Genomic DNA, 24,661 nt, shown 5'->3' on the forward strand with positions numbered 1-24,661 from the left:
AGCTGGAGCAACAGGAAGAAGCGGCAAATGAGGAAACGCACTGGTGGCATCAGGTGGCACTGAACAGGAAGCAGTGGCCGCCACCGCCCCCATCAAAGACGGGGAAGCGGGTCACGCCACCACGAGAAAGAAAAAGATATGCGCGCCAAACTGCGCGTGGCTTCCAAAGACGCGATGGCCGCCTTCAAAGCAGCTATGGAGGCGGGAATGGTGGCAGTAAGGACAGAAGTCAAAGACTTCCGCCGCCAGCTGTAGTTGTTAAAGGAAGAGCTGTGGGCGACAAAAGGTGTCCCCCCGTCAAGGCGAATGCCGCCACACAGACAGACGCTCCCCCGGCCCGTGCAGAAATGCAGGAAGCCGAGGAGACGCACATGGAAACAGACATGCCTGCTCACCTTCCCGAAGGGGAGGTCGCGCAGCAGACACAGGAAGCCGAATAGACACCTATCGCTGTAGTCCCCAGGAAGAGAATGCGTCGGCGGAGGAATCAGACGTCTGCTTGCCACTGACTGACAAGCGCAGCGTACAGGCGCTGCTGAAGAAAACTGCCGAGTCGCTTCGTAACGGAATCCACCCTTCCCACTGACCACAAATCTCCTTTCCACCACAAATCGCACGATTTCCTTGGGTCACGAGCAATCGCCGCCTCGAAGAACGAATTCAAACTCATCAACGCCCGCCCTGTATTCACCCCGAAGGACTGGATACATGTTATCGAAGTTTCGGTTCAGTGGATAAAGGAGTAATGCCGGTCAGGAAGAGGGAAGCCCACCCCCGATGTATACCAACTGTATATCCAACAGATGAACAAGAAGAGCAAGACATAGAAGACCAAATCTTCTAATAACCGCTAGCTTACTAGCAGCCCATGTTTTTATTTGTTTCGGTTAACCATCATGACTATTCAACAAAGAGAGGTCGTTATAACCATCAACAGTCAAGAAAAGTAGGATCGGCAATTATTTCCTCAGACCTCTTAAATCTCTTACCGAGGGCGAGATCCGTCAGTCAGCAACAGCGTCAGTAGCTGTCGATTACACTCTAGTGATTCATGCGAAAAGGTTTCCGATGTTATTGTGGCCGCATGAAGGGAATTAAGACTTTGAACCCGGAATGATAGTTGGAGCTAGACACATGGGGCATTCCATTTCGGAAATCGTTAGGGAAATCAATATTCTGAGATACAGAATGTCAAGAGTGTGCCGAGAATACCAAATTTCACGTATTACTTCTCTCTACAGAAACAAAGTGGCCAATGGCCTTCTCTTAACAGCAGAGGATAGCGACTTCTGCGCGGAGTTTCACTGCTAACAGACAAGCAACATTGCGTCAAATAAGCACGGAAATCAATGTGGGACGTACGACAAACGCATCCATTAGGATACGACGGCGAAATGTGGCGTTAACGGACTATGGCAGGAGACGACCGACGCGAGTGCCTTTGCTAAGAGCACGACATAGCCTGCAGCGCCTCTCCTGGGTTCGTGACCATATCAACTGCAATCTAGACGACTGGAAAACCGTGGCCTAGTCAGATGAGTCCCGATTTCAGTTGGTAAGAGCTGATCTTTAGGGTTACAGTGTGGCGCTGACCTCACGAAGCCGTGACCCAAGTTGTCAACTAGGCACTGTGTAAGCTGATGGTGGTACCATATAGGTGTGAGCTGTAAGTACATGGAATTGACTGCGTCCTTTGGTCCTCCGAAACGATCACTGACTGGAAATGGTTACGTTCAGCCATTTGGAGACCATTTGCAGCCACTCACGGAATTCACGTTCCCAAACAACTATGTCATGTCACTCCATGCCAAGTCGAGATGCTGCACTCGACGCGCAAAAGGAGGTCCGACTTGGTATTAGGAGGTATCAAAATGGTTCAAATGGCTCTAAGCACTATGGGACTTAACATCTGAGGTCATTAGTCCCCTAGAACGTAGAACTACTTAAACCTAACTAACCTAAGGACATCACACACATCCATGCCCGAGGCAGGATTCGAACCTGCGACCGTAGCGGTCACGTGGTTCCAGACTGAAGCGCCTAGAACCGCTCGGCACTCCGGCCGGCAATATTTCCAATGATTTAAAACAGAAACTGTTAACATGCAATATTACCATAGAATGCAGCGTATTATTTCGCCGTCCTCGTCAATACCTGTAAGGTAAATTTAGCGTATCGCTATTCTAAGTGCACTACCAGCATAGGGGTGTATTACGTGTAGGGATCACGAGAATAATATTAGACCCATTCAAGAGCTTACTGAATCATATAATCACTATCCCTCACGCCATACTCCAGTATAATAGAACAGGAAGTGGATAATACTGGGACGAATACGCTCTACCAAGCAGTGTGCATAAGTTTGCGGAGTGTGCACGCAGATGTGGATGAGGTTATGGCATATAAGACCCTAGTGATATCTTTTGTCTCGTTAAATGAATCTCGTAAACATGCATGGTCATGAGAAGAATAGTTCCGGATTAATATATCCACATTCGAACCTCGGGTGGATGCTTTTTCAGTAGAAAAAAGGAAAATCTCGACTGGAAATTGGAACATGGAATGTAAGGTCGCTGAATTGAAGGGTAAACTGTAAAATAAGATGTATTAAGAGGTACAACATCAATATTTTAGGACTAGTGAAGAGCCATGGTAAAGAAAGGAGAAATTGAACGTGGAGACTACAAAGTAATATTTAAAGGGGCAGGCAAAAAAAGCATTTTACAGTTAGCTGCAATCCAGAAGATCATGATAGATGATGATGTCGACTGGAAGAACTGTAGAGTGAAAAAGTAACTATAATCAAGACAAAAGGTGATATTAAGGAATGGCTATAAACAGGCAGGCAGGTGTTAGTCAAAGGTGTTGTTCATCAAAGTTTCTCAATATTTATGCTCGGAAGCTAATAAATAAAGCATTGGAAACCACAAGGAGCATAATAATAGTAGTATGCATGTAACAAGCTGAATCGGAGGAGGAACTACTCTTCACTGTGCATGTCGTTTGGCCATTCTAGGGGATAACAGGAATGTTTATTGTTAATGTAAAACTTATCCACTTACGTTTTCGCCTTCAGTGCTCACAGACTTTTGGCCTACGTGCCACACAGAATTAGTGTCTGAGCAAGAGTTGGTTGCTATCGTAAAGTACGCTGACTGACAAGTCCCCACAAAAGTAAGAAAGGGTACGAAATGTGCCTTCTCTCAAAATGCAATTAGAAGGAAAGCCATCGGAAGAAGTACAAAGTACAAAGAAAGTTTCGTAGCAGAAAATAGAAACTGTGCTGTGGAAATTAGCAGTATAATTTATATGGGTAAAAGCGCTTTTGACAGGTGAAACAACGTTTGCCAGCAAAAATAATTCCGATAGGTTTTTCAAAAAAATAGGAATGCAAGGATGTGTTCAGCAGGAATTATAAATCTTCACTTTGTGCACATCTACTAAACTACAACCGGAATACCAGCAGCCTGGACGCTCTAGAAAAAATTGAAATTTATAGCACCTTCAAAGAATAACCGCAATACATACTGAATGAACAGATATGAAAATTTTCTCAACTGGTTTAGACATTTGCTCTAATATATTATAAGTGCCCACTTTGTGGAAACCTGTCATGATATATAATCTCTGCTGCAGTACATAAAATGAAATGTTGATTAGTATTGCCGCGTAGTGCATATTACGTTATAATCTCTGCCTGCTATGAACCCACATGCCAAAACCTTGTAAGTATATGAATGTCAACGAACATAAAAAATTGGTTCTATGTACTGTTACTCCCACGTTACGTGTTGTCATTATGTTGAGTTACGTTTGGTAGGTTCCTGAAAATGGCATAATACCGAAATTGCAATTGCAAAATAAAATAGCTGAAAGCTAGAGGACTTTATTTTTAAAAAATTATAGAACATATGGACGCGTATTACAAGAAATTATATTGACTTCTTTAGACTCTACCAGTGGTTTCCTGTATTCGTTTGATGTCTGTTTTCGTATCTACTTGATGAGGATTCAAGATGTTGGATCAGTACTGTAGAATTGATCACACTAATGTCTTACATGCGACTTCCATCACACAGGCACAGCACTTTCCCAGAATTCTTTAAAAAAACGAACTTCCCCTTCACTGCTGCTGATTTTATGTATTATTTCCGTTTCATATCGCTTTTAGTGTTATTTCTAAGTAGGTAAATCATGTGACAGGTTGCAAAAGTTTAATACTGATCATGTACTCCGATACTATCGGGTTTTCTTTCTATTATGATTATCATCTTACATTTATGCACATTCGAAGAGAGCTGCCATTCGTTGCACAACGTGAAAATATTGTCCGTGTCTTCTCACAAGGATTCTTTGCTGTAGGCATAGCATCATCAGCGACCAGTGTGGTTGCGAAGAAAAATGGTAGAAGTGAAATGGACTGACAGATTGACAAATGAAGAAGTAAGAGGATACCTAAGAAATGGAGGACAAAGAGAAATAGTGGAAATGAGAAGTCTAAGGCGTAAACATTTTGATTAGGACAGATAATATGAAGAGGCTGACATTGAAGGAAGGATTGGAGGAAAGAGAAAGGGGGGGGGGGGGGGGGGGGAAGTAGAAGACTTAGTGGAATGCTGTATGACATACAAAATAGACGAAGCTAAGAGCACATGAACGAGTAGACACTGGACAGAGAAAAGCGTAGAGCGTCTATTCGATAGCTGTTTTAAGACAGATATATCAAAGAAGACGGATACGTGGAGAGAGAATCAACGCACCCGAAGGCGACAATCAAGGTGAGCAGCCCCCGGTGTGAGAGCATGACGCCCTTGGGCGGCCCCGTGGTACCGGAGGAGCAGAGGATGGCGGCGCACGAGTCCAGCCAGCCGGCCGCGTCTGGCGGGGACAGCGCCTGCAGCGCCTGCTCCGGGTCTGCGTCTCGCTGCAGCCAGCCGTCCACTTGGGACAGCGGCAGCGCGGCGCACCCAGCCGCCTCCCCCACTGCCGACAGCGCCGGCTCCTGGCTCACCACCAGCTTCGGTCTCAGCATCTGCTGCACCACCACCTTTAATTCCTCTGCAACACAGGTGTCGCACTTCGTATATGTGAATATCTTCCAATCCCCCAATAGTGCAGTGTGCAGTAAATAAGTCTGGGTGAGACTGAAGTCCATTGTAAACATAGGGTAGGTGGCGGTAAAAACCCAAAATTTCCATTTTTTCTGATATTCTGGTCAACGATGGGGTCAATTTTCCCGCGATTTCAAGCTGAAGTCATAGTTTTGGTTGTCGCCTTTAACCCATCCAAATTCCAGCTCTATCTGATAGTAAATTACAGAGATATTTGCGATTTAGCTGAAACAAAAATTTCTGTAATGTTAACTGTAATGTGTTGTATATTGGAGCATAATACTTAAGGAAACACTTGTAAAAAATAATACGTTCTTCTCCACGAAAGGCGGAGTAGCAGGACAAACTGGAAGAGTTCAGGTTCTGAGGTTAAGCTATCTAGGTACCTAATAAATAGTGTACTTTGTTAAGTCCTCTGATACTTCCTTGAAGTCCCCATCTTTTCTTTTTCTTCTTCGGATCTATATCTAAGCTACTGTCATCATGAGAGAAGTCTGAATCTGATCCTGAAGAATAGTCAACTAGCTGTTGATCTGTTTTCTTCCTTTTGTTGGTACTGATGTATTGAAATCTACCTTCAGTTGTTTTGTTTCTATAGCAAGCTATTTCCTTTTTTTTTTTTTCACGTCTTTCCTTCTCCGTAGCAAGTGTTTCTTTCCCGATACATTCTTCTTCCATTCGTTCCTCATTGAGTATCGACGTTACAAGCCCAGATTTCTACGCTTTGCAAGAAAGTTTCCCCTAAATCTTTACTTCAGAGAGCGGAATTATATCATCAGATAAGATAATCTCACGCAATGTGTGTTTAGTGTCATATTTTGTGGGGTTATCATTGAAGAATTGCAGTCATATTGTCGGAGCTGCGGGGATTTACCCCAAAACACCTACGGGGATTTGCCCCATTTCGTCATTCTCTTACAAATGTTGTTGATTTTGGGTACCAACTGGAACAATTACTTCTACGCGAAAGTGAACCTTAATTGCAGTAGTGTTAGCGCGTAATTCGTTGACTCTTCTTTTCAAACCCTATATTACACAATTTTCAAGTAAAACATCAGAAGTCACAGGATATGCCCATCGGTTCTACGTGTATGTGCCTATTATGCTGTTCACAACTGTCCTATGCAGTTCTAATGGTCTGACCAATGTATGGCATGCCACTGCAAGGAATACAGTAGACACGCATCTTAGCAAAACAGGATAATCAATTAAAAACCCCTAAAAGGTCCCTAATCTTAGACTGAGGTCAAACAACACATTTCACATCGTGTTTCCTGATATGCACTCAATTAAGTTGTTCATACTACCTGCGGAAAGCATCTTTGGTTTTGTGATGGCGCTAGATCTTTACTTTGTGTCTTGTCTTTCTGCGTACACCGCCGTTTGGTTTCCGCATCGGCGCAGCCCCGGCTACCGAGAGCTTAAACTGCCATGCACAGGGGTCTCTAGATCCAGTTGTGTAACGAAAAACGACGCTATATTTACCTTTCAGAATTTAGGACGCTGTCGAGAACGTTTCCTGACTGCCTTCTCGTAAGAAATTTGAACATTCGCTACGCTGGTGGAAGCTCAAGATTCACAAAGTCAGGAATACGCTTTGATTTGTGATTGTGGATGCGATTTGTAAATTATTGAAGCGCCTCCCAGTTGCTGAGAAGTATGAAATAGCAGTTAGTCTTCTTCATACATTAAAAAAATTTGTAAGTCGTCAGCTTGAATCATACATGTCATGAAGCAACATTACACGACGAAAATGGTTTCATTTCAGCCGGTGCTGTGTTGAGCAGGGTAGGTGGGGGTAAAGCCCTGCGTGGGGTAAAAACCACACCGAGTTTTTGAAATTCCTTTCTTCGATTCAGGAGCTGACCAGAAGCTGGTAAGTTTGTCTTATTGCAACTTCTTGTTTGCATGAAGATTCGTCCCAGAAGGTTCCTCCAAAGATGAGATTGCCTTGGTACTGGAAACCCTATGGAATATAACAATACAGAGATTCTGGCGTGCACTTCCAGTTATTGGGATGGTGTTATTGAGTAACTGTTGCGAATGAACCAGCAACTGACCATATAAATAGACACTTTAATTTCTGTTTGAAATTCTCGCTAAAACAGATGGACACAGTTAATGCTAATTGTTCACCTGTCGCTAACAAATATTTCACTATCGATAACGTCTGACGTTAATCATCTTTGGTTATGTGGTGCCATCCGGTGTCTACTGAGTGATATCTTTCTCCGTACGCCGTCTTTTGGTTTCCGCGACAGTGCAGCCCTGCACGCACAGCGATCTTTAGTTGCATTCTTGCCTTGAAACTGATTACTTGTTCACATATCGAAATATTGGCTATTATCGAGGACCATACTCAACTGCATTCCCAAGTGTAGTTTGAACATACCACACATCTTAATTGACTTTCGCCATACGGTCATCCTAAATATCCAAATAGCACATGCGTAATTCGTAAATACTCAATCTATTGTTCATTAATTACCATTTACAAAATATGCAACTCCGAAAAATGACTCATTATCCTACACACTTGTTACAGCCGACTCATTTCCACTTTTATTCATCGTTTCCTTTAGAGCTCCCTGATAGTTGGACGTCGAAACAACTTTAAATATAAAGTTGGCTTATACATTTTGTCTCTAACATTAGAACGAATTGATTAACTCTATTTTTTGCCAAAGCATCTTCCTAAAATAAAAACCACAGTTGAAATGTCTAGAAGGTAAGTCACAATACGCTGTTTAATGATAATTCTATGAATTATCTGCATTGGCTTCTACTGCACAGACGAGACATAGCATTCTGACCATGTTTAACATGAAATCTTCAGTGAACGCAATTCAGTCATTTTAATGTATTTCTCATCTCTCAACAGCTTTTCTCCCAGAGATTCCAGTAAAAGTTGAACAGTGTCAAGCTATTCCCAACATGACACTTCAGTTTTCTAATATTCAATTCACTTCTGACACCAATTTAAGTCTTGTGTAGGCTGATCAGCTCATTTTTTTATTTAAATTATGAGGGCTATGACAGTCATTGTACAGGCCAATCAATGCATGAATGTAATACACTCACTTAGCCACCAACTCACAGCCTGACAAGTGCGCGACTCGCTCACCGACCCACTCGCCATCAGTCTGTGTGTGGGCAACACCGACTGCTTGGCAGACCCAAGCTGACGGTGTGTGGGCTAGCAGGTAGCGGTTGGGGCTAACAGCTGGGCGGTTCACCATCAATCCGACCCATCCGGATCACGGACCCGACTACTATAAAAACTCCCACACATAGGCGAACGAGTCGAACTGGACCCGCTCGGCAGAGAGGGTCTGCTGTCTGGTCGGCCTGTCTATGGGCTCCAAGGCCAAGCCCATGAACAGCCAGCTTAAACAGAAAGCGAGGGCAGTGACTGGTACACCTTGGCGTGTCGCTATCAGGGGAATATTGGGGCAACTTGAAAGCAGCTGGAAGCAGAGACGCTGCTGGCCACCCAATGCAGGTAGTTTGGATCTGCATTGTCCTTCTGGCACCGCCTTGATGGAAGCAACAAAATTCTTCTGAGAAATTTGGGAAGCGGAGAAAAAATACCACGTATGTCCAGCGAATACGCTAAACAGATAGCTTGTGGTAACCCACCTCCTGCAACAAAGGATGTTTTACAATGTATTCCTTCTCTCAATACGATATCTGCAGATGGCATTGGACGTTTGCCAGCAAGTTTACGGAAAGCACGTGGAATGAAGGAAACTATTCTGTCCCACAATTGTGAAATGTATGGGTTAGGTGTTCTACAAAAGGCAGCTAAGAAGTGGAATCCACTGACCACTTTCCAAATATTTTCGAAAGGAGACAGCGGCCTGGTAGTTAAAGAAAAAAGACCTGGTGTAGGCCTGCTTCATCTAATTCTCAAAACAGTGCGAGCGGGGAGACAGACGACTGGAGCGCGGTTTCTATGCACTAGTGCGAGAAACGAACGTCACAAAAGTTGCACTGTTGGCTAGCGATATATGAAATTTTTATTCATTGGTGAGTTAGGTTTCTCAAAGGCCTCTGAGCAGAGCGAGTACCAGAAATGGATTGCTCTATTCACATATATGGCCGACAACACTAGTGGCTGATATCTTTCTGGTACCAGATGGCACCTATATGAAAGACTTAGAAGACAGAGTTCACCTTTGGAGCAGAGTGATGTGAGGCTTAGACGGACAGAGGCCAACTGCAGTCAGATTTCTCACCGCTGGTGAGGAGGCTGCTTTGATGGACTAGCTTCGGCAACATCCATCTGTAACGCTCAATCTACTCGTACACCTACGCATAATGATATGAAAATCATGCGGCACCAGATAGTTAGGGCAGAACAGAATTAAATGTTTGTTGTTCCTGCTGTTATCTTCAGTCCGAAGACTGATTTGGCGCAGCACTCCATGCTACTCTATCCTGTGAAAGCCTCTTCATCTCCAAATAACTATAGCCTACCTATTGAATCTGCTTAGTGATCTCTTGGACTCCCTCGACGATTTTTATCCCCCTCACTTCCCTCTAGTATTAAATTGCTGATCTCTCGGTGTCTCAGAATGTCTTGTCAACTGACCCCTTCTTTTGGTCAAGCTGGCCCACAAGTTTCTTTTCTTCCCAATTCTGTTCATACTATCTCATTACATACGTGATGTGGCCATCTAGTCCTCAGCATTCTTGTGTAGCACCACAGTTCAAAAGCTTCTAGTCTCTTCTCGTGTGAACCGTTTATCATACACGTTTCATATCCGTTCACGGCTTAACTCCAGACAAATAACCTCCAACACAATTGTGCAATCACTGGTTTCACTTTGTGGCTGTGTTGTACGACACTAATAACTCAGGAAGTTCAGTTACACCAGCACAGTTTCCCTGTTAAATTATATTTTCCAAACGTACTGTTGGATACCATAACTCAGTTTCGTGTAAATTTCTAATATTAGAAGCCGAGATTGCTTGATGCGAAATAGTTTACTTCATGACCAGTTTCTGTCATTTTCAGATCTACTGTGCATGGATAGAATAACGTTAGTGTAGTAATCTAAATGATCGTTCAACAATTATAGACAAGGAACCAAATTATATAAAGAATAAAAACTACATACCAACCAGAAATATAACTACACATCAGTCACGTCGACATACGCCAGTTACAACAATACAGCTCCATACTAGTTTGTCGGATACATAAAACTTGCTAAATAAAATACGCATAGCACCAACAAGGAGTAGAGCAGAAAAAACAGGTACATCAGTAAAGTTGATACGTCAGCGACAGCTCAGGAAGACAGTCGATGAGCTTTGGACACCACGTGAAGTGTTCACAAGCTTGGTCGCCAGGCGACGCCATCGCGCTAAGGCAACGACGTGTATACGCTTATTTTAAAGATTGTACCAACCATCTGTTTTCATAAAGATTTTAAACCATGGTACATAACAAAACTACGGACAGGAACGTAGTTCCAACTGTACAAACACCGACACATCCTACAGCACAAAAGTACATAATCAGGCATCAAATATCGTAATTGCTATATGCAGGTATTACTTGCAAATGATGGTATACTCATTCCTAGAGCAAGAGAGATTATTACGTTACATAATTGACAGCCAGGGACTGGAAGTACATAAAGATGGCTTGGTACTGGGCACATCCGTCTAATGTCTCATTTTCATGTTTTTGTTGTGTGTTCCATTAATAATATTGTAATGTCCGTTAACACTTGGTGCACACTAGGAATTGTGGGATTTACCTGGGTCATCTTTTGATTTCATAATTATTAAATCCCTCTCATAAAAACAGTTAACAGTAAATTATGGGAACACGGGTACCTGGAGTTCAGTGTTAGAGCACCATTTTCATTAACTTCTTGTAGTTAGATCCTTTGCATAACTTTATTATGCACTTTTGTTTCGGGGTGAGATCTTCCGCGCAGAAGACAGATCAGCTTGGGCTCAAACTGGTGTATCGCAAAATTTCCTGACCACCTCTGTAACATTCTTATAGTGACAGTAACTAAGGACTAACTCACTAGCAGCATGCTTCTGAACGCCTTCAGTCGTTCCCCTGTAAGTAAGTGAAAATGTGTACCTTGGTCGAGATCTGGGTTGAAAGGCGCCGGTATGGCGTTCCTGAGGAGGCTGCCTATGAGGAGCGGCGCGAACTGCGGCACGACGCGGCAGCCGAGCGCCACCACGTCCCCGGGGCCCACGCCGCGCATGCGCAGCTCCTCGGCCACGCAGGCCGCGCGCCTCGCCAGCTCCCGGAACGACAGCCGCACCTCCGGCTCGCCAGGGTACACCTGCAAACACCACACCAGCACTGCATGTTGAGAAACTACGGTACGACTGATAAAATTCTCTCCAGCTTCCAGCCGCGTCATTTGGCACAAAATCCACGAGCTTTCGGCAGAGTACTTCTCGGTCATACTGTATGGCGCTGAAGCGGGCACCAGGCATTGCAACTATATAAGGATTGTAGCAGCAACCAAAAAACAGTCACTACTTGGCAATTGCCGAGGAGTATCTGGCCGAAATCTCGTGGGTTTTAAATCACTCGAGGCGGATGGAAGCTCGGGCGAGATTTATCAGTACGTATTGCACGAAACCATGCATTCTTACGCAGAGGTAAGACTGCAAGCTTCCGCTGCTGGAATGCTTGAATTAAAAATAAATTATCGAGCCTGCTCAAGGAACTGGGCAAATGTGCGACCCTGTTTGAATAAACCTGGTCTTTGAGGGGAGGATCGCACACTCTTACCCTAGGCTTTGAAATACCAGATAATTGCTCACAGACAGTTTCCGAAATTTAATAATTACGTTTACTAAAATGTATAAACTTTTACTGAACGAAATTTGATTCGAAATTTTATTAGTATGTCCTATGTATTCAGAAATAAACATATGAAACTTAGGTCTACCATTACCTAGAAATGAATCTGTGTGGTATAAAATTTGATATTTTGGAACACTTGCGGAATGTCTATCCTTAATTCAAATGCTAGCTGTGTAAATTCCAAGTCACGATGCGTTAAATTAAGAATTAGTGTAATAAAATGCTTTTAAATAAGTATCTGCAGCCACATAATGAAATGAAATGCAAGTTCAAGTTCCAAAGTACCGAGAATATTCCAAAACCGGACGACAATAAAACTGTGAGAGACCTTACCTCCTCCTGGGGTTTAGAATGTTCAGGTAACTTCGGGAATGCAGCCGGGTGCCGTCGTCGACAACTGCCAATATTTTGAGAAGAGCACATCCTGCCATATTTAAGACAAAACTGCAGCAAGAAAGAGCCGTGCAAGAGAATTTACAAACTCTGTTTTCAGGAAACTCCGTAAAGATATAACACACACTAGCCCCTTGACAAACCAAAGATGAACGACGTCAGTGACAGTTTGAACTACTTTTTAGAACACCTGAATTCATTCCACCCGAATATTCATTTCACGATGGAGTTGGAAAATGATGCCTGCCTTCCCTTGCTTGTTGTGCCGGTCACGAGGAAGATGGATGATACGTTGGGACATGCCGGTTATAGGAAGCCTACTCACACTTATTTATCTGCAGGCTGATAGTTGTCACCATCTGGCTGAACGTGAAGAGGATACTTCGCACCTTGTTTCACAGGGCCCCTGTTATCTCAGGGCTCCCTGAGCTGAGTTAGCCTATCTAGAGGTCACCTGCCGTCACGTTTGTTAAATTTAAAGACAGATTAGGCGTGCGTTGCGCTATCGACCAACTGTTCACCGGGTGAATGATGATAATACTGAGGTGGCAGTAAAGTGTACGGCCTTTTTGTCTTACGCGGTGAGAATTTCGGACAGGATTGGTCGTATTTTGCGGAAATATGATTCGAAATGTTTTTTCGATCACCATCTATGATCAGGGTCCTTTTAGGTTCGCCGGCTGCTGTGGCCGAGCGGGTCTAGGCGCTTCAGTCCGCAACCGCGCTGCTGCTACGGTCGCAGGTTCGAATCCTGCCTCGGGCATGGATGTGCATGATGTCCTTACGTTAGTTAGGTTTAATTAGCTCTAAGTCTAGGAGATTCATGACCTCAGATGTTAAGTCCCATAGTGCTCAGAGCCATTTGAACCAAATGCGTGTCACAACAGTTTTGTGGCTCTTGATGCAAAGAATGATGTTGGTTTGCGTATTCCTTGCCGTTGTGGCATTTCATGTACTGGACAGACAGTCAGCACTGTGGAGGACCGGTGTACTGAACACAAGAGGCACAAACGCTTACAATAGCCGAGCAAATCCGCCACTGCAGAACATCGTCTTGGCACCGGTCATCCTATGGAATATAACAACACAGAGATTCTCGCATGCACTGCCAGCAATTGGCATAAAGTTAAGGAAGCTGTTGAAATTAAATTAACAAAGACCTTGTAAATAAAGATGGAGGTTTTTGTTTAAATTATGCATGGAATCCTGCTCTCTCACTTGTCAAAAATCAGAGTCTGAAACACACGAAAATATTTCCATCAGTTGAAATTGTGCGGCCTCGTACCGTGCATTACTGCTTGACTGACTGTCCAGAACTGCCCGACTGGAATGACAAACCATTTAGGGCTGAACCTGCACGCCGATTACCCACGGCTTATACACGGTGAGGCACCTAACACAGGCCATACCCATTATATCCAGAAACAATAAATATATCGATGTGCAGTTGCCACAAGTTTTAGATGACAATAACGCGAATTCTCTGACATTTGCAAGTAATTTTTTATCGTTTGTAGTCGTCGAATTACGACACTGATTCTGCTCTTTTCCTTATATTACCGTATATATATTTTGCTATGGCATTAGAAAGAAGCTTCTGTGAGAACTATGGCGACATAACATGTACGGGGCGTGATCAAATAGTATCTACTGCCAATAACCAACGCCCCGCCACCAGGAGAAGAGGTAGCACAAACGTCTGCTCTGTAACTCAGGTACAGTTGATGTGTTTCTTACGGCAGCTGTCGTACTAAGTGTTCAAAATGTTGAATTTGAGCATTGATATACGCTATAAAGTGATTCTGGAGAAACAATACTGCACATTGAATTTAACCTGGAGTTAACTGCAGCACTAGCTCATGTTATAGGACATAAATTTCTTTTTTTTTTTAATTTTCGCCACAGATAAAAGACAGAAATGTTAAGTTTGGTGAGTGTGCAGACCATATTGCGTTTCCTGAACGACCGTTCCAACGCTCTCCAAATGTTCTCTTAGGGTGGTCTGTCTTTACATGTGCAGAACTGATGAGTTCAGCTATGTATAACAGAACCACAATTCACAGCATATCTTAAAAAGATCTATTATTTAACGAAGGAAAGCAAACAAAATCACCCAGAGGAAATCTACCCTCAGATAAAGTTTAAAAATGTCTGGAGGAATCTACATGGAAAAGTTCTATCATGTAATATTAACGGTACATGATAGTCAACGGAAAAATAGCAACTAACGAAAAATTATGCAACATCCACCTCCGTACAATTTTCACGTTTGAAACACCTAGTCTCGTCGATACATTATTTCACAGACTCCCTTGAGGAACCGCATTTCCTAACCATTACAACTTCATAGATCGTACAACTCCACATTGCATTGTCATAAGGGAAATGACATGGCGGAAAAAGTCACAAACTTATGAGCTAACAGCAACAAAACAATCTGGATGTCAGAAACGCGGCTACTCACTTTATCCACAATCGACCAGTCATTTTTAACGATTATTATTCATATGTACAATTGTTACATCAAACAATAAGATACAATAAGAAATATGCAAAATTATTTGGCAGTGTAGCTGAACACAATGACCACACCACCGTAACGAATGAGATAAAAGAAAAGTAAGCAACAACAATGTTCGATTAAAAAAATTGTTCAAATGGCTCTGAGCACTATGGGACTTAGCTTCTGTGGTCATGAGCCCCTAGAACTTAGAACTACTTAAACCTAACTAACCTAAGGACATCACACACATCCATGCCCGAGGCAGGATTCGAACCTGCGACCGTAGCGGTCGCGCGGTTCCAGACTGACGCGCCTAGAACCGCTCGGCCACACCGGCCGGCACGTAATTATGTAGCCGGCTACACTTCTATAATCTTCGATTAAGAAATACCAGTCTGTATAATTACATTGCCTGACAAAGTGGGGCATTCCGAAGATATGGTCGGATGTCTTTATATCATTGTAACTTCGAAACCACACACACACACACACACACACACACACACACACACGTTATTCGCGGTTATGTAAAAAATTACAGTTGTAATTGTCTATAGCAAGTAGAACGGCCACCAGAGTGCATTAGTGTTGTTCAGAGACGTAGCTAGGTTGAGTGGGGGAGGATGGGGGAGGGGGGGATGAGAAGGATCAATTCGCCCCTCCCACCCCCCGTCCGAAATAATCATGAAAGAATTTTGTGTATCGTATCCCGTTATCTCGTATCCCCATTATACAATATTTTATAATCTTGTAGTTTTCAGACTTCAGTTTGTCATGGTAATCTAACTACGCAATAGAGCCACGCAGTATTACGCACCAGTAATTATTTTACAGAATAATAGGGTTTTCTATACGCACTAAAAAGCGTTTAAGCGGACTTACGTAATTATGGTTCAAGTGGTTCAAGTGGCTCTGAGCACTTTGGGACTTAACTTCTGAGGTCATCAGTCCCCTAGACATAGAACTACTTAAACCTAACTAACCTAAGGCCAGCACACACATCCATGCCCGAGGCAGGATTCGAACCTGCGACGGTAGCGGTCGCTCGGTTCCAGACTGTAGCGCCTAGAACCACTGGGCCACTCAGGCCGGCATGTAATTTTGCAGCCGGCTACACTTCTACCATCTAAGTTTAGCCAGCCCGTAATTCATGAACTGACGAATAATATGATGAATTTCGCTACGCGTTTGCCGTTTTTTTATGACCACTAGTGAAATTACTTAGGTATAATCCGCGACATGAACGCGTTATTTCGGAAACGCATTGGTATAAAACCGAAATATCTTCCAACTTAAAGAAGGTCATTGTTTAAGCGAGAGTTTTTCACGTTAGTAGCACCGACTGGTTCTCGTGGAGTCGAACACTTGCGTTGTGCTTCATTTTTGCTGACCAAGCGGGAAGTTTTCTCCTCCATTTTACGCAATATACAGATGGCTACCTACAGAGCTGGAGGTGGTGTTGAAAGTATTTTACGTGCAGAGTTGTAAAATGAAACGAGGACAGTGCTCGATATTGAATTTCGTTCAAGAGCTTATGTGAATCTAGATCATGCTGATGAATCAGTCGCCTCAACAACAAATTGTACGACTACTGTTTGAGAATTAACGAGAGGACCCAAGCTATAAGATCCAGGGGAACGAAGACTCTGTGCATGTACCAGGTACGTCTTCTCCATTGATTCAACATTTGATAAATATGATGTTGCTGCCCAGGTAAATCAGACACCTTGACTGAACTGACAATGAAGCCTGTTACTGAACCTTGGATTCCACCTAAAGATTTTGCGTCTCCGATCACGGAGCCCAAAGGGAAATTCCCTTTCCAGTATCAGTGGTAAAAATGCTCTCCTTGCTTGGTGTACTCATTAAAACTAAGTGGGGCCCTGCGCGTAAGTATTGTGTTGTATTTCGTAAAGAACAAGCTGGAAAGAGTAGTCACCAAAACTTTGGTGCGCTTTTATGCAGAGTATTTACGAAATGGGAAGACGTATATGAGGCGTTTAGGGAACACGAACGAAGTCATTACCACGGATGAATTTTTTGGTTGCTAATAATTTTGTTGTCAGCGTTACACACAAACAGTAAGATGTCATCACTCAAATGAACTCCTCACTTAAAAAAATACAAGACACCAAACAGAGTTGTGCCCGTAGTAGAAACTGACCTGCTGTTGGTAAAACAGGAAATATCATTGCGGGGAGCACGCAGTGCCGTAGCTATACAGCTGCATAGAACCAACCAATGACGCTCTGAGAAGGCCCACAGAAACCGTGCCATTAAAAGCGCTTTACACAGTACCGGTCACCCAGAAGCAAATAATATCCATTTGTGTATCTTTAATTCAAGAAAAAATAATCAGTAGAATACATAGGTCATAGTTTTTGCCATTTTGGCAGATGAAACCTGCGATATATCAGGGACAAAGAAAATATTACCCTTCTACAGTCTGGAAGTGATAAAAGAGATCCAAAATCTGGATACATTGGCTAAGGCTAGCCAGCTGGCTGCGATCTCTCACAGATAACATAACTCTTGCAGCATGTTTTCAACGTTTTGAGTGACGTAAGTGAAAATGCAGATCTCAGATTACAAGGACTCTTCTCTCAAATAAAGGTGGTAGCAGAAGAAGCCAAAATCGAACTGCTTGTCCCTCGTATTTTTTCATAACACTGAGTTCAAACGTGGGATGCCACTACTCCGGAAGACTATTTCAGAAGAAATATGTTCTTTCCTTTATTAGACGACATAACAGCACAGCTTAGCGAAAGATTTGTGAATCTTAAGTCATTGATTTCTGCATTAACTTCAGTATTGCCAGAATAAAACCACAGAGTAACATAGAACCCATTGTTACCCCACACATTCCATACTGATGAATGTAGGTTAAGGTCAGAAATGCAGTTATGGAAGTGCAAATGGAATAAAATACCAAGGTCTTATCGACCCGATTGTGCTCGCGCAGCTTTAGTCACTCCTAAACTCCTTTCGAAAAGGCCTTGGAAGGCCCAACGGTACCGACCGGCCGCCGTGTCATCCTCAGCCCACAGGCGTCGCTGGATACGGATATGGAGGGGCATGTGGTCAACACACCGCTCTCCTGGCTGTATCTCAGTTTACGAGACCGGAGCCGCTACTTCTCAATCAAGCAGCTCCTCATTTTGTCTCACAACGGTTGAGTGCACCCCGTTTGCCGACAGGGCTCGGCAGACCGGATGGTCACCCATTCAAGTGCTAGCCCAGCCCGACAGCGCTTAATTTGGTGATCAGACAGGAACCGGTGTTATCACTGTCGCAAGGCCGTTGGCTTTAGGTGACCCCAGTGAACATTTTTTCCCTAATAATAAACCGTACCTTTAACGTTTTCGCTACCACTCCAGTATCCACTGCAAGACTTGAGAGAACATTCTTAACAATAAGAAAACTAAAGACTAATTCGCGCAGCTAGCATGAGAAATAACATACTTGTGGCCTAGCACTGTCGTCTGCCCATAGGAGCCTGATTAGGTAATTGAAAAGTATCCTCATATCACTCCTCAGAAATGAGCCATGTAATAAAAGGTAATATTATGTCTGCTGCAATATATGCTGGAGCATCAAAGAAACTAGTGTAGGCATGCGTATTCAAATACGAGATGTGTAAGCAGGAGACATATAAAAACCAGAATATGGCGCTGCTATCGGAAACGGCAGTATAAGACAATAAGTGCCTGGCGCAGTTGTTGGATCGGATACTGTTTGCTACAATGGCAGCAAGATTTAAGTGAATTTGAACGTGGTGTTACAGTTGGCGCAAGAGCGATGGGATACAGCATCCCCGAGGTAGCTATGAAGTGGGGATTTTCCCGTACGCCATCGCTGAGAACAGAAAAAGATCCTGCAAGAAGGGGACCAACGACGATTGAAGAGAATCGTTCAACGTGACAGATATGCAACCCATCAGCAAATTGCTGCAGATTTAAATACTGGGCCATCAAGAAGTGTCAGCGTGCGAACCATTCAACGAAACATCAATGACTACACCACACAAGCTTTACGTCTCGACTGGGCCCATCAACACCGACATTGGAGTGTTGGTGACTGGAAACATGTTGCCTGGTCGGACGAGTCTCATTTCAAATTGTATCGAGCGGATGGACGTGAACGAGTAGGGAGACAGCTTCATGAATCCTTGGACCCTGCATGTCAGCAGTGGATTGTTCAAGCTGGTGGAGGCTCTCTAATGGTGCTGTTGCTGTGATATGGGACCCCTGAGACGTCTAGATACGACAGGTGACATACGTAAGCATCCTGTCTGATAACCTGCGTCCATTCTTATCCATTGTGCATACCGACAGACTTGAGCAATTCCAGCAGAACAATACGGCAGCCCACACGTCCAGCCGGCCGAAGTGGCCGTGCGGTTAAAGGCGCTGCAGTCTGGAACCGCAGGACCGCTGCGGTCGCAGGTTCGAGTCCTGCCTCGGGCATGGATGTTTGTGATGTCCTTAGGTTAGTTAGGTTTAACTAGTTCTAAGTTCTAGGGGACTAATGACCTCAGCAGTTGAGTCCCATAGTGCTCAGAGCCATTTGAACCCACACGTCCAGAATTGCTACAGAGTGGCTCCAGGAACACTCTTCCGAGTTTAAACACTTCCGCTGGGTACCAAACTCCCCAAACATGAACATTATTGAGAATATCTGGGGTTTCTTGCAACGTGCTGTTCAAACTGCTCTGAGCACTATGGGACTTAACATCTGAGATCATCAGTCCGTAGACTTAGAACTACTTAAACCTAACTAACCTAAGGACATCACACATATCCATGCCCGAGGCAGGGTTCGAACCTGCGACCGTAGCGGTCGCGTGGTTCCAGACTGAAGCGCCTAGGACCATTCGGCCACAACGGCCGCCATGCTGTTCAGAACAAACCTCCACTTCCTCGTTCTCTTACGGATTTATGGACAGTCCTGCAGGATTCTAGACATAAATTACCCCCAGCACTATTTCAGACATTAGTCAAGTACGTGCCACGTCGTACTGGGGCACTTGTACGTGCTCGCGGGGCCCTACGCGATATTAGGCAGATGTACCAGTTTCTTTGGCTTTTGAGTGTATGTGCTCATTTACATGCTCTTATGTTGAGACGCTTTAGAAGGTACAGCATGTGGTAGCATTTACGATTAAGGATTTATTAAAGCTTTTCGGAAGTGACTGTCTATAGCTGTTACGTACACTCTAATTTGGACAATTTGTGCCAGTAGCTGTATAATTATATGTTTATTGTCTACCGGTTTAGATTATTACGATTATCTTGACACGAGACGTACATTGTTTCTCTCCGGTAGAGAATGAACATACAATTGTACAACTGATGCCACAAACATGTTTTCTCAAATAAGGATTTATTGCCTGGTTTCCCTCGTCGCTTTCCAACACACAAACACACACAACAAAGAAGGCAAAATCCTGGCTACGACCCCAGCGTTCTTTAAGCGTAGTGTTGTTACCAGGCCTGGTAGGGTACGTGAGTTGCATGCATAGCGTCAGATGTTTAGTGGGCACTGAAGAGCAGGTAGATGCCGGGTACTCATCTGAGACAGCATTATCAGCAGCTGGTAGTGTTTAAATGGGGCTTCATTGTGGGTCTCCATTAGACCAGCTGATCGAGCCGTACAATATCCAGAGGCATTTGGATATGACAGTTGCCCGATGTTCGAAAGTGCGGGAATGTGAGAGCAGGCATACACTTTATTAAAGTTCCAGTCGACCACATCTAACCACAACAAGGGATTCAGCAGTGTTGTGCATCAAGTACATCATACCCCCTTCATATCTACATCTGGCACCTGAGAACGAGTAGTGAACTCGCTGTAACATTCTGTGTCATCCCAAACTACTAATACAAACGGCTCCCTTTGGAGTGGTGCAATGACCGGGAAGCATTGACTGCTAGTGAGTAGCATCGCATTGTGTTCAGCGACGAACTGTGGTCCTGCACTGCCCTGGATGACGTTTGTCGCTGACTAAGACGGCGACCTGGTGAGAGATCCCATTCTTCCAGTGTTCTAGAGAGGCACAGCGATATTACTCCTTGTGCCATCGGTTGTGACTTCAGTTCACAGCTGGTAGTTACTGAGGGAACTCTGACAGCACAGCACTACGTCACGTACATCCTACATCGTCATGTGTTACCGCTCTGGCGCAGGATCGTTGCGCCATTTTTCAAGACGACAATGCTCATCCATACATGCTCGTGTGTCTATGGCCTGCCTGCTTGATGGTGAGGAACTCCCGTGGTCAGCCAGATTCTGTGATCTTTCGCTGTACCAGTATCAAGTACATCAAGCACCAGTTACATGGCAAGCATGGACCACCTTATCTCAGGAGACAGCAACTTATGACACCTTATCCAACCGAACAAGTGTGTGCAGCCAGGACAGGCAAGTGCAACGTCATGCTGATAGATGGCCTCATACATCCAAGTTATCTGTAGATCTGATTCGCTTCTGTAATCGCAGCAGTTACATTACACTCTTTCAACCTGTGAAATTTCGTTTTCTCCTTCCCTTCTAGGTTCAAAATGGTTCAAATGGCTCTGAGCACTATGGAACTTAACATCGTAGGTCATCAGTCCCCTAGAACTTAGAATTACTTAAACCTAACTAACCTAAGCACATCACACACACGTCCATGCCCGAGGCAGGATTCGAACCTGCGACCGTAGCAGTCACGTGGTTCCGGTCTGAAGCGCCTAGAACCGCACGGCCCCCGCGGCCGGCCCTTCTAGGTGCTTCACCTATTTCTTCACGTACTCTGTTAGTGAAGCTATTAATAAATAAATTCCAGATTGTTACGTAAATCAGATAGTGACATTCCCACACCAAAGTCGAAGTATGGTGAAAATAGAGGGACAGATTTCGGAACTGAAGATGACGGCATCAATAAACCCCAAAGATCAGTCTTATCCCCTGCACTGCACAATATTTATATGAATGGCATCTCAAACAGGGACAATGTGATGCTTGCCAAATTAATAGACGACACCCTACAGCGAACATTCGAAAATTTCAGGCCAAGTTTACAACAATGGAAAGATGGTACACGAAGAACAAAGTGCAACTAAACCCCCAGCAATCTACTGTTATCTATTTTACCTCCAAGAGACTCATGATCGATGATCCAATCCCATGAGCAAAGACGGTGAAATATATGGCATATGACACGAAAGTACCACTGTAAAAGGCAACAGTTCTACCTCCAGTTCTCTATGGTAGCTTCTCTTGGCGCTTCTCAGAAAACAAGTCACAGCAGTTGCACAGCAAAATAGACAACGTAAGGCAAATCATACGTTAGGTCATCCATCCTCGCACAACATTCCCGCAATGTAGACACAACATTCCCGCAAGCAGCAAATCATTTTAATACGTGAAAACCCCTCACTAGATGAGTATTAATCATGATAGCTTTTAAATAAATGTGGAACATTTAGCTACCCTAAATTATTACATCACTGGAAGAAGTAAAAGGAGCTCAGGTGGCCAGTGTAAAACACTTTCAGACGAATAAAGACGACTACCCATCAACCAAACATAAAAGAGACAGAACAGGGAGCACTAGTGATGGGAGTTAAAAACAGGAGAGAAAAGAAATCTCTGTCAAATGGAAATGAGCTTGGCTTTTGGAAGAAGAAAATGACCACAACCATAAGTATAGTAGATAGGCCCAAAATACCATGGTAAAAAGTCTCCAACGAAAGTGCAGTATAGAAGGTGTATGCTGTGCTGTTTTGTAAGTAGTTACCTTACCTGTTGTGCATTAATCGAAATTGAATTGACAATATTTGATCAAGTATTCCACTTTACTGTAATCTCTCTCAAACGCTCTTCAACTGTGTTTAATAAATGAATAAGACATCACGCCAAAGTTAATTGTATGTTAATGTACGTATTTTTTCGCTGATCTTAAGTCAATGAAACGTCTTTCTGTCAATCATTAGAGTTAATGAGACTGTTATAGCACGGAGAGAGAAATGTGCTCTTTCTGCAATGACCTTCAGTAATTCTTGAACTAATACAAAGCTTATTTGATGCAGTATTTGCGATATTTCCTGAGACTGCTAGCAAAGGATCACTTTCGCTATGTCCACTTACTAATTAAACCTTAAAAGGTAGGGAACTAAACAACATTTGCTTCAGTATGTTTCAAGTGTGTCCAAATGTAGGGTTAGTGCTGCTGACAACATAAGACAGTATGACCATTCAATTTTAGAAAGTACAACATTGCTGCTTTTCTTGCTTAGGGTAAACTGTGTGCTGTCTTCTGAATTTCTAAACTTATTACTTATCCCAAAAACGGTTGATCCTTTCGTGGAAAACTAATTTTAACAAATGTGCCTCTATATTGGTTCATGCTTTGTGTTTCACATGTCCAAAATATTGAATTTTTATACAATTACTGTCCGTGTTTTAAAATATTTAATGATTATCATTAATATTGCACAGTATATGTAATTATTACTATTGATGTCAACTGCTAAACTAAATTTATTTAATTTTGAGTCACTGTATTCCCGAGTAATACCAATTCTGGTCATAGTCTGACACCTTAGGCTTTACAACTTTGGATTGGTTTTACGTTGTACTGAAAATTATTTTATTCAAAACGGCATTGACTCCATTCTGAGCACTGCGAATGGTGACTTACACACAACACTGCGTTCAGTACGAAAGCAGAAGCAACACATGGAATTAGGTATCACTCAGCTATTATGCGCAACTGCGTTTGAAATAATATTATTTACTGAAATCTGAGACGTATTAAACACAGCTGTATGTTAGCTGAAATTGGTAGCAACCGGAAAGCACTCAAAAGAAGTCAAAATTTTCGATTCAGCTACACCCAGCCACCATCTCGCTAAGAGTCGTCTTGTAGCGCGCATTCAGTGAGTCTCACACGTCGATAATTATCACAAATCCTACTCTCTTACTGCTGCGTCTGCGAACTGAAAACTAGTTTTTGGGCTGAAGATGAACTTATTTTTCTATTAGTAGTTTGCCTTTAGTAGGGCAAATATCTGCCTTCATTTTTTTAGTGAGTATGATTTGTGAAAGTCTACAAAATAGTCATCTACGGGTATCATACAGTATCTATTCGATTCAGTACGTTTGCCAACCATAATTTTTTGGGACTGAAGGCCAATGCAGTTCGTACATCGGATCCCCAGACCTCCGATACCTAAAGCACCAACCACCCTGATGAAACACTTTTTCATCTTTTTGCAATTCAAGCACCTCCTCACGTATTTACACCCAGCTGGCTAAAAAAGAGTTGTATAGGATTGTTGTCACTGAGCAAACTTTTCCAAGCAACATGGCACTTACCTCTGAGTGCGCTCTGTGATTGGTTTCAAAACGTCAGCAAGAGGCGAGAACATCTAGCAGAAGGTAAAATGCACGAAGCTAAAGCTAATATTTTGAGCTGTTAAGAACTCGGCTGAAAACTTAGCAGATTCCGAACGTGGTTCAAGAAAAGAAGCAGGTCTGATATATCAAGTTTTAATATACCAAAAAATGATTATACTTGGGTTCACATAGTCGACCCACAACTTATACGAAGTGTGAATACAATCACACATGAAATACATGCAGTCGACCCACCTCTGAGACTACAAGAACGAAGTTAACTGCTATCTACATTCATAGGGTTCTGAAATACAAAGGCTTCGCAGCCTCTCACATGTTGTCTGCTTACATCATCACTCTTACCTTTAACTCCTTTCTCCTTACTCTGGACTTCGCTATCTCCTGGACTACCAGCCCAAG

At 43.3% G+C, this 24,661-nt stretch overlaps 1 protein-coding gene across 1 annotated transcript in view; it reads right to left on the reverse strand.

Annotated features, from left to right (window-relative positions):
- Positions 1 to 24,661, reverse strand: part of LOC126235212 (luciferin 4-monooxygenase-like) — a 123,697-nt gene that overhangs the window by 77,704 nt on the left and 21,332 nt on the right. Inside the window, exons 2-3 of the mRNA XM_049943943.1 lie at positions 11,221 to 11,431; positions 4,761 to 5,058 (exon numbers count right to left, since the gene is read on the reverse strand). Coding sequence (XP_049799900.1) covers positions 4,761 to 5,058; positions 11,221 to 11,431 — 509 coding nt within the window. The remainder of the gene's footprint in view (positions 1 to 4,760; positions 5,059 to 11,220; positions 11,432 to 24,661) is intronic.

This window comes from Schistocerca nitens, chromosome 2 (genome assembly GCF_023898315.1).
Source record: "Schistocerca nitens isolate TAMUIC-IGC-003100 chromosome 2, iqSchNite1.1, whole genome shotgun sequence".
In the NCBI taxonomy this organism is placed as follows: domain Eukaryota; kingdom Metazoa; phylum Arthropoda; class Insecta; order Orthoptera; family Acrididae; genus Schistocerca; species Schistocerca nitens.